At 29.0% G+C, this 10,880-nt stretch overlaps 1 protein-coding gene across 1 annotated transcript; it reads left to right on the plus strand.

Annotated features, from left to right (window-relative positions):
* The first annotated feature begins 2,007 nt into the window (after positions 1 to 2,007).
* On the plus strand, positions 2,008 to 8,948 carry LOC100787929 (transcription factor UNE10). Its single transcript, XM_006590976.3, has 6 exons — positions 2,008 to 2,389; positions 2,678 to 3,332; positions 4,747 to 4,848; positions 5,031 to 5,096; positions 7,206 to 7,595; positions 8,579 to 8,948. The coding sequence occupies exons 1-6, from the start codon at positions 2,289 to 2,291 to the stop codon at positions 8,660 to 8,662; spliced, it is 1,398 nt and encodes a 465-aa protein (XP_006591039.1). The 5' UTR covers positions 2,008 to 2,288; the 3' UTR covers positions 8,663 to 8,948.
* Positions 8,949 to 10,880: the final 1,932 nt, after the last annotated feature.

A 10,880-nucleotide genomic window follows, 5' to 3' on the forward strand; every position in this document is an offset into this window, starting at 1 on the left:
AGAATATATTTGCAATTATCCCATCATTGTGCAAAGAGGAGGGATACATAGGATCTAAATATGCTATTGACCACCTTAATTGCCGCCATGTATATGCCTTGTGCACCGATGCATCAAAAGTGAATTTGTACACAGTAAAAAGCACGTCACTTCAAAGCGGGATCCGTCCAATCAGAGTCATTCAAAAGACTCATATATCACATGTTACAGTGTATGCAATAAATGCGATCCTTATCTTGTTACGGAAATGTTAGTTTGGCGTAAACACTATACATAACTCACGTAAATGAACACGGGTGTCAAATAGGAGTAATCATTCAAAATGATAATTACAAAAAGAAAAATCGACTTAATTTAATTTCTGAACAGTCATCAAACTGACTCGAATTTAATACAAACGCGATTCACTTTGATTCTTGAGTCATTAATTCCTTTTGTCTTTAAAAATTGAAAATGTATCAATTAATTAGCTCTTTAAAAAGTTATTAGGAAGCCAAATAAGTTTATGAAAATATTATAAAATAGTAAATGAACAATTAAAACATCCCACATTTATAATTTTGGATAATTATTCAGAGATTATTTTTAAATAAAGATTAAATTGAGTATTAGATACTCACTTGGTAAATTATTTAAGAAACAATAAATTAAATATTTAGCGTATTGAAAGAAGATGATAAATATAATGAATAATGTGATAAAAAAAAATACAAATAAGAATAGAAATTGAGATAAAAATTAAAATTATAAAATAATTTTCCTTTTTAATTTAAATAAAATCATTATCGATCGAGTGAGAATTTTATCACCTCCAATTATTTAATTTGACTCAAACTAAATAATCTCTTATACAAAATATGTATGTAGTCTATGAAAAAATAAAATACATTATCCAAAAATTCTTTTGTAAAAATAAAATATAAAACAAAAGGTGTTAGACTATTAGGACCAACTTGCCAAAAATTCACGGTATCAGAATAAACTAAATAACGCGGAAAGACTTTAACAATTTTAAAAAGGAAAAATTACATTACCTATAAAATCTATATTTTTTTCACTTTTATTTCTCTCAGTAGGGTGTGTTTGATTTTGATGAGAGAAATAAGGTTGATAAAAATATAAGATAGATAATTTAAAAAGGAAAAATAAAATAATATATTATGTTGTTTGGTTTAAGAGAAATAGATAAGAAATAATTTTATTGTCAAAGAAAATCGATTTTTATTGTCTAAAAAATTGATTTTCTGCACAAAAAAATAATCTATTTTATTATAACTAGAAAAATTGAATTTTGTAATTTTATTCTTTTCAAAATCATATGAACCAAAAATACCCACATCATTTCCATTTTCGGCAACTCATTTCTTTTCTTAAAATCAAACACAACCGACATGTCTATTATGTGTCCTTTGACATATATTATATTTATCTATAATTTTTCATACCTTAAATATGTTTTTGATTATTAATAAATATTTGATATTTGTGTTTATTTTTTAACAAATTTTTATTTTATGTTAAATTTTTAATAAAATAAAACTTTTATTTTTTATTCTTGATAAATTAAAAAAAATTGTTTACTTTTTAATAAATTAACAAATTTTATTCTAATATATATTAATAACAAATAAAAAATATTTATCATAAAATAAACACAAAATTTATTAATACTAAAAATAGATATAAGAATAAAAATAAAATTATTATTTTATGAGACTCATCTCAAAATAAAAATTTATTAAAAATAAATATAAAATTAAATATTTATTAAAAATAAAAAATATATTTAAATCATTTTTATTATAAAATGGGGTGTATGGCTGATCGCTTATGATAATATTTATTTATTTATAATAATTGAAGAGTATTATGACACACAACACCATCACCAAATTAACACATCAGAATCGTTGAAACGACAAAACAGAACTGACTACTCCACACAAAAACTTCCCCACCTTCTCACTCCAATACATATGGACTAGATTCTCTTTTTTCGCGTAGTGAAACCAAATCCACAAGCTTGTTTCCCCTCATTGTCCTGATATTAGAAGAGGGGGGGTGGGGGTCACACACACACCAAACAACCAGATCACGTCGTTTCATTACAATAATCAATCTTTTCCCTCTTTCTCATCATTCCCACTATTCTTCACATTCACTTCTCTTCTCTTCTCATTCACTTCTCTTCTCTTCTCGTGAACAAACATATAGCAAACACACACACACACACAAAAGCACAGTTCCATCCATTGGACTGCCTCAATTCTTTTAATTCCCCCCAAAAAATGAGCCAGTGTGTTCCTAGTTGGGATGTCGAAGACAACCCACCACCCTCAAGAGTCTCTCTTCGCTCCAACTCCAATTCAACTGCCCCTGATGTTCCCATGTTAGTTCTCTTATCTTCTCTCTCTATGTATCCTACAAAAAATTATTATATGATCCGAGATTATATATATATATATATATATATAACACTAGTCAGGTCAATTTTCATATAATTAATTTTTTTATGACAATTAAAAAAGTTTAATTCAATTATTGAGTATCTGTTTTTAATTATTTTTACCAATAAAAAAAATTATATAACACATGATTGGTCGCGATCATGTAATAATTTCTCGTATTAGTAGTTCATGGGAGTTAATGACTGATTTGTGTGACTTGATGCGTTCAGGTTGGACTACGAGGTTGCTGAGCTGACATGGGAAAATGGGCAACTTTCTATGCATGGCTTAGGGCTACCGCGTGTGCCGGTAAAACCACCAACAGCCGCCACGAATAAGTACACATGGGAGAAGCCTCGGGGAAGTGGCACCTTGGAGTCCATAGTGAACCAAGCCACGAGCTTTTCCCACCAGGAAAAGCCCAGACCGTTAAACGGAGACAGTGGTGGTGGTGGTGGAGTTTATGGGAACTTCATGGTCCCATGGTTCGACCCTCATGCTGCCGCCACCACTACGACCACCACCACGAACACCATGACGATGGACGCGTTGGTGCCATGCTCGAACCGGGAGCAGGGCAAGAAGAAGGGTATGGAGTCGGGGCCCGGCACGTGCATGGTGGGGTGCTCCACCCGTGTGGGGTCATGCTGCGGGGGGAAGGGGGCGAAGGGGCATGAGGCGAGTGGGAGGGATCAAAGCGTGAGTGGGAGTGCCACGTTCGGGAGGGATAGCAAGCACGTGACCCTTGACACATGCGACAGGGAGTTCGGCGTGGCTTTCACTTCCACCTCCATCAACTCGCTCGAAAACACCAGCTACGCTAAGCACTGCACCAAGACCACCACCATAGAAGAACATGATTCTGTTTCCCACAGTAAACCAATGGTAATTAATTACTCTCTTTGTTTTTCTTTAATCTAAAATACTATTAATATATGGTTTAAATAATTTTTAGGCCTATTATATATATGTGATTTTGATTTAAGTGTATTATAAATTTTTTCATTATTGAGAATTTGAGATATATTAAATTTTTTTATTTATTTTTATCATTAGTTAAGTAATGATGTGACATCAATTTAATAATTAATATAAATTAAAAAAAAATATTAAAATAAGATTGTATTAACGATAAGTGATAATGATATTAGTTAATTGATCATAGAGATTCAGAAAAAAAATTTAATATATCAATTACTCAAAAAAAATTATGAAGTACTAAAAATAAAAATCAAATATATATTAAATCAACTATATCTCCTTTCATTTTCTATTACATTTATCACTTTTTTTCACTTTTTATGTTTCTTTATATATCCTATCCATCCCCAAATGAACATTATTAGTGATTTACTAATGATTTCTCTAATACTGTATATTGCAACTCTTATATTACTCACATGTTCAACTATATTTGTCTATCTCAACGCAAAAATTTCATGGATGTCTATCATTTTTTGTCTTTTTCTTTACGTACATCATATTAGCTATTTTTTTTTTATATATATCTGGTGTGTACTAACATGAGGGTGTTCATGCTTTATTCTATTTATAGATGATTTTATAAAACTTTTTATAACACCCTTATATCATTATTTTATTTCACACTTCCTTTTCTTCTACAATATTTCTTTGTTTTATAAGAACAATTATATAAATACAATTTTTCTTTGAATTTATTTTTATCGGAACAACTTCTCTTTTGACAACATCTTGTACTTTGGTTCCTTTGTCGCAATTTTGATAATTGCAAACTGATTGTAAAACTACACATTTTCTACAATATTTTTTAGAATTTATTTTTCTTAATATATTTTTATCACGTTGTTTATTGTAATATTGACCTCTCTTAGTTATAATAAAACTTTTTAAATAAAATTTCTCTAATTTACAAAACTAACTGATATATATATATATATATATATATATATATTTATATTTCAGTAAATGTTTAAGTTTATCTTCTACCGTTATACATGTTATTACATTAACTTTTTAAGAAAAAAAATTTCCCAGCAATATTTTTTTAAAAATATTTAAAACATACTAATCCTCTTTATATAAAATTAAATATGATGGGATTTTAATTTTAAAAGATTAATTTAATGAAAATTCAGAAAATAAATATAAGTATATTTTAGGTCTTTGAAAGATTAATTTACTTAGTGACTAAAATTTTAAAGCGCTAATTAGGTACGACATATAATTAGTTTTAAACGTTAATTAAGCTTGAGGAATTAATTATATTTTCTTAATTAACTTAATTTTATGATATGTATGTGCTTTGTCTTTTATATAGGGGGAAGACGGGGATGAAGAGAAGAAAAAGAGAGCAAACGGCAAATCGTCGGTGTCCACTAAAAGGAGCAGAGCTGCGGCTATACACAACCAATCTGAAAGGGTGAGCTATCTAGCGTTGAATAATAAACTTTGCAAATTAAATTGCAAGTAGCTATGATATATATATATATATATATATATATATATATATATATATATATATATATATATATATATTCTAACAACATGTACAAAATCAAGATTATGTTGTTCATTGGTTCATTTTTGCATTTGGCTTTTCAGAAAAGGAGGGATAAGATAAACCAAAGAATGAAGACATTGCAAAAGTTGGTCCCAAATTCCAGCAAGGTATATATATAGCATATATAGTTGCAACTAGCTAGTGGGGTGGGGTTTTGCTGATCTAATCATGATATTGTTTTCTTTATTATTATTATTATTATTGAAATCATCGTAATATTGTGCATGTGGTATCTGAGCCAATTATTTAGTATCTATTGGTCCCAAATCCGTGAGAGAAACAGTTGATATATATATATATATATATATATATATATATATATATATATATATATATATATATATATATAGACACACTGACGTAGCATCTTTCTTTGCTATATTCACTTTCGTAGACTTCAAGTAGCGGTCCCTGAGGATTCGATAGCCACTATAATTCTATAAGTACCATTCCACACGCACTCAATCTTCCTCTGCATGTTTTTATGTTCACTAGTGCAAAAAATGCATTTTATAACGATCTTGGGTTCTTCTCAGAAATAGAATATATTATTTTCTGAAAAAAGAAACAGAATTTCACGTAAACTACATTTTAATTTGAATTTGTAACTTTAAGAATTATCCAAGGCCTAAATGATTGGTAGCCATGGAAAGATAAAGGGATTGAATATGGGCCCCCGCCCCTCTCAAGATATTTTTCTAAAGATTAATTACATGTTGAGCTAATACTATTCATCATTGTTGTTATTAATATTAATTTTTATTATTAGTTTAACTTGATTTTCGACTTTTAGATCTATTGGTTTGACTTTTATGCATGTACTTACATTTTAATATGATACGTTATTGTTTGTTCATTTTTGGCTTTTCTTATTTATGGAACCGTCCTTGTAGATAAGGTATCTACTTTCATACCATTTATTATACATTTCATGTAAAATTTTAATATGCAAATTCTCTACATGATATTTTACTACCTTTGTCCCTTCACATATGGTCCCAACATTATTGGTAAAATACTAATGCTAAATAAACATCTAAAAGTGTCTTACACATTTTGTATCATCATCAATTTAGTTTTAAATCTGTAGTTATTAGTAAAACATATTAAAATATAATTAATTTAAGACTTAAATATTTTTAAGATCTTTAATATAAATGTGATTTTTGTTATGAGTTTCTGATAAAAAAAAATTTATTATTTTAAGTTCATGATATATTAGAGACTTAAAAATGATATTATAGTTTTAAAATATTAAGATTCTAATTAGTTTAGATATACTGGCCGGTGGGGATAATTGTGCTCTGGAACCTTTTTCCAATCATATATGGCTATGGAAGTGAGAACTTTAGGGTAGTATAACTATATATGTGCAGTTATAGAGTCCACATAAAGTCCAATTAATTAGTACTTATTGCCATACTCTGACAGGAGGCTGTTTGGTGAAGAGGCACCCAACTGCTCCCACAGGAAACCCTTTCCAGTGGTAGGCCCTCATGTCAATTATGCCATAAACACTAAAACAACTAACGTTTTCGCCAAAAACACAAAAGTACAAATTAGAGAGGGAAAAGAAGGAGAAAGAAAAAGAACCCACACACTTAACCATGATAGACAACAAGGGAAAAAAAACAAGAAAGAAACATTTCAACAGCAACATGCAATGTTTAGCATAGGTTATAGCTTATTTATGAATTTAATTAGCTAATAAAAATAGACAAATATTAATCGGTATCTTTAGGATATTGATTAAAAATTAAAAGGATTTTTTTAATTATTCAGATACATAAAATTATATTGTTTATGATTTTTTTAGGTCCTCTTATGAATTTGATTTACAATAAATATTTTTTTATTTTAATTCTTTAACCAATAAAAATAACTTACCTTTATCTTTAGCGGATACCATCTTACTTAAATTTTTTCCAAGTTAGTCAGATCATAAAAGAAAACCAAATGGTAGTGTAGAAAAATATATTTCATCATAGAATTAATTATTTGATGTGGCTTTGCTATATATGGAATTTCATATGTATTGGACATTAATATAGGATTAATTAATTATATTAATTTGTGGTTTTCATATATATGAACTTTCCCTAATGCAATTTAAGTTAGTGGGTGAAGTAGGATCTGTGAGTATTATAAACATTTTGATATTGTATTTAATTTTTAAGGAAAAAAATATATATGAACTTTATATTTTTTTGTTACAGACTGATAAAGCTTCAATGTTGGATGAGGTGATAGAATATTTGAAGCAGTTGCAAGCACAAGTGCAGATGATGAATAGGATCAACATGTCATCTATGATGCTGCCATTGACCATGCAACAACAACTTCAAATGTCGATGATGTCTCCAATGGGCATGGGATTAGGGATGGGAATGGGGATGGGGATGGGAATGGGAATGGATATGAACTCCATGAACCGTGCTAACATCCCTGGCATCCCTCCAGTCCTCCACCCTTCTGCCTTCATGCCCATGGCAGCCTCGTGGGATGCCGCTGTTGCTGCCGCTGCTGGTGGAGGCGACCGCCTTCAAGGGACTCCGGCTTCCGTGATGCCTGACCCTTTGTCCACAATTTTTGGATGCCAATCGCAGGTAAGATAATATTTAGCTAAATGCTAACGAGTGTTTAATTTAATTACATTTATTAAGAATTCTCAAATATGCAAAATGTTGAATAAAAAATTATATAATATTAAAATATTATATATTTTATTAAATTTTTTTGACTTAAAAATTGTTTTTTCTCTTCTTTTGTTTATACAATGATGACATTCTAATGTTTGAACCTATATTTATACAAACGCAGGATTGATCCTTGTGATGAGTTATTAGTTAAGTGTGTCTTTACTCTTCAGGATGCTTGTTTGCTCAAACATTTTTTTTTAATTATTTGGTTTTTTCCTATTAAAGTAATCTACTCTGATTTTGGATTTCATGATAAAGTATATATTTGTATATTAATTTGTTTGACTCATATTTATTGCGGATAAGGTAAGAAGTTCAGATTTCTTATAATGATTGAAAGCAGCCGGGTTTTGCTAAATTGGCTGGCCGGTACTTAATTTGTAAAGCACAAATGATAAGGTTGTGGAAATCAGTCAAATCGAATTCATTGCAGCATTAATATTGCGTACTGGTTTGTTAGCACTGTCACAAATTAAAATTAATTATTAGTTAATTAATAAATTTATCTAGCTTATACTTCTTCACTCTCCTAGGTTTAAATGGAATAAATTAGAGCGTAGTGATCGTGAGCTTCCAAAGAAATTCCTTAAATTAAACTAGCATTTCAATTATAAATTTAAAATTATCTATATCACCCTTTGATTATTAAACAAGATATATACATCATTGTCATTGATGGAGTTGTATATATCCATGGAAGAATATTCGAAGCTAATTAGAATACAACTTTATTTGGCATTTTGAAATTTTTGTTCCTCCACTTAGATATATACATGGTCATAAATTCTCTGTTTCAGAGGTGATATCTTTTTAGTTAATTTTTTTTTAAATTATGTGTACAGAGAAAACATGGTGATTAATTTCTTAAATGTATGATTATATAATTGCAGCCCATGACCATGGATGCCTACAGTAGACTTGCTGCAATGTATCAGCAGCTGCACCAACCTCCTACTTCTGGTTCCAAGAACTGAGCTAGCTAGTTCTGTTATGAGAGTGTTGAGCTACAATTACAAGAATGTCCATACTAATTCTTTGTGAGAAATGTGTATATTAGCTCCAAAGCAAGTGACGAGAAACAATTAATAGCAGAATATTTATACTCCTTTCTTATTGGGGTTAATTAGTAACTTGTTATGATTTAGGTGGCTTTCTTGGTTTACTTTACCTAATTACCTTCATATCTATGTTCATAGGAATTTGCAACTTGTATAACGTGTTTTGCTATTCTATTGAATAACGGGTTTGGCCTCATTCAAATCTTATTGTTTTTCTTTTCCTTACGGCTCACTTATTTTCACTAAGTTTTATTTTTTCCTACTCAAACACTGTATTGCTGGCATTATAAATAGTTAATTAGCGTATGAGTTAGTCAATCAACATTATTTTTAGACTAAAAATATCCTTATTAAAAGAAAAGAAAAAATGTATTGACAAATAATTAAAAAAGAGATAAGAATTAACGCGAATGCTAATTTTACAAAAAAATTATAATTTTAAGATAAATTTATTATTATCAACTAAATTAATCGTTTTTCTTAATCTCGTTAAATAATTAGATTTATACATAAAAATGGTAGGACTAACAATTATTTTAAATATTTAAAATCGTAGTGTAAAATGATTTTTTTTCATTTTCACACATTTATATACGATTTTACAACTTTTTTAATTGCCTTGTTTATAGCATTGACTCCCTTTCAAGTCATTTAATGTTTTATCAAACATTTCTTATATACGAGTTTGTATCTAGGGATGGAAGTGGACTAGACCTAGCCGAACCTATTCAAGGTTTGATTTGATTCAGCTTGTTTAGCAAAAATGTTAAGTTTGACGAGCAAATCCATTTAGCAACATTATTTTTTAATAAATATATTATTATTAATATGATTTATAATATTATAATTATTTTAATGAAATTACAAAATTATTTTAGTAGTTTAATATTTGAAATAAGTTAATTCCTGTAAGTAGGGGTGGGAATAGGCCAGGCTTTAAAAGGCCTGAGCCTAGCCTACGATTAATTTTTGAGGCCTGAGCCTGGCCTATAGCCTATCAAAGACTTTTATTTTGGCTCGGCCTGGCCTTTTTAAAAGCCTAGCCTGACCTGGTAGCCTATTTAAAAGCCTATTTAAAAATTTTCTTCACATTAAATCTTTAATATTCCTAGTTATTTTTACAAAAAAAAAAAAAAATAACACACCTTCTATAATAGGCTAAACAAAGCCTTAATATATAATTTGCCTTAATTTTTAATCTAACGTTAATTTAGTTGGTGGTCCTAAAAATATATTAATAATATAAACAGAAATCACCAAATGATATAAAATAATCTAAAACAAAAGAAAAACTCATACTTAAGGTAGTATCATTCAAGTCTATCAAACCAACATATTAATTATTACAATAAAAAAATAAAGCCTACATCTTCATTCTATTTGAACAGAACCGGTGCATAAAATATCTACCAATAAAATTAATAGTAACGTCATTTCATTATTAGCTCCTCCATATCCACTCTAAGATAGGATATGATAGGATATGATTTTTGTATAGAAACGTAATAGAATATGATTTTTGTATAGGAACGTAATAGGATATGATAGGATATGATTTTTGTATAAGAATGTAGGATATGATAGGATATGATTTTTATTTGCTCTGGAATAAAGGAAACCTAATAGGAATAGAAAAAGGAACTGTTAACAGAAATAAGAAAACTAATAAAAATAATGAGAAATATTAAAAAACTCACACCTTGTAATTAAAATTTTATTTAATTATAGGAATGAAATCTGCTAATTTTTTTAAAAAATAATATTAATTGTACCCAAAAAATAATATATATATATATATATATATATATATATATATATATATATATATATATATATATATATATATATATATAAGCGAGAAAGAGAGAAATAAAAACATGTACTCTCTGCAATTATATACGCGCGTGCATAAGAGAGACAACACATATTTTCCTCTGTCAGCCTGAGCTGTATTTTTTTGGGTGACACAGTACCCACACGTGGGGGGAGGTGAACATATAAAATATATGCCTCTCTCTTCACTATCTTTCTCTCTCTCTCTCTCACTACTATACAGAGACACGAGGGCGTGTCCTAATGTGTGTCACGTACCACGTGCACTCTCTCTATCTAGTGTGTCTCGCGCAGAGACAGT

Source organism: Glycine max, chromosome 11, assembly GCF_000004515.6.
Source record: "Glycine max cultivar Williams 82 chromosome 11, Glycine_max_v4.0, whole genome shotgun sequence".
NCBI lineage: Eukaryota > Viridiplantae > Streptophyta > Magnoliopsida > Fabales > Fabaceae > Glycine > Glycine max.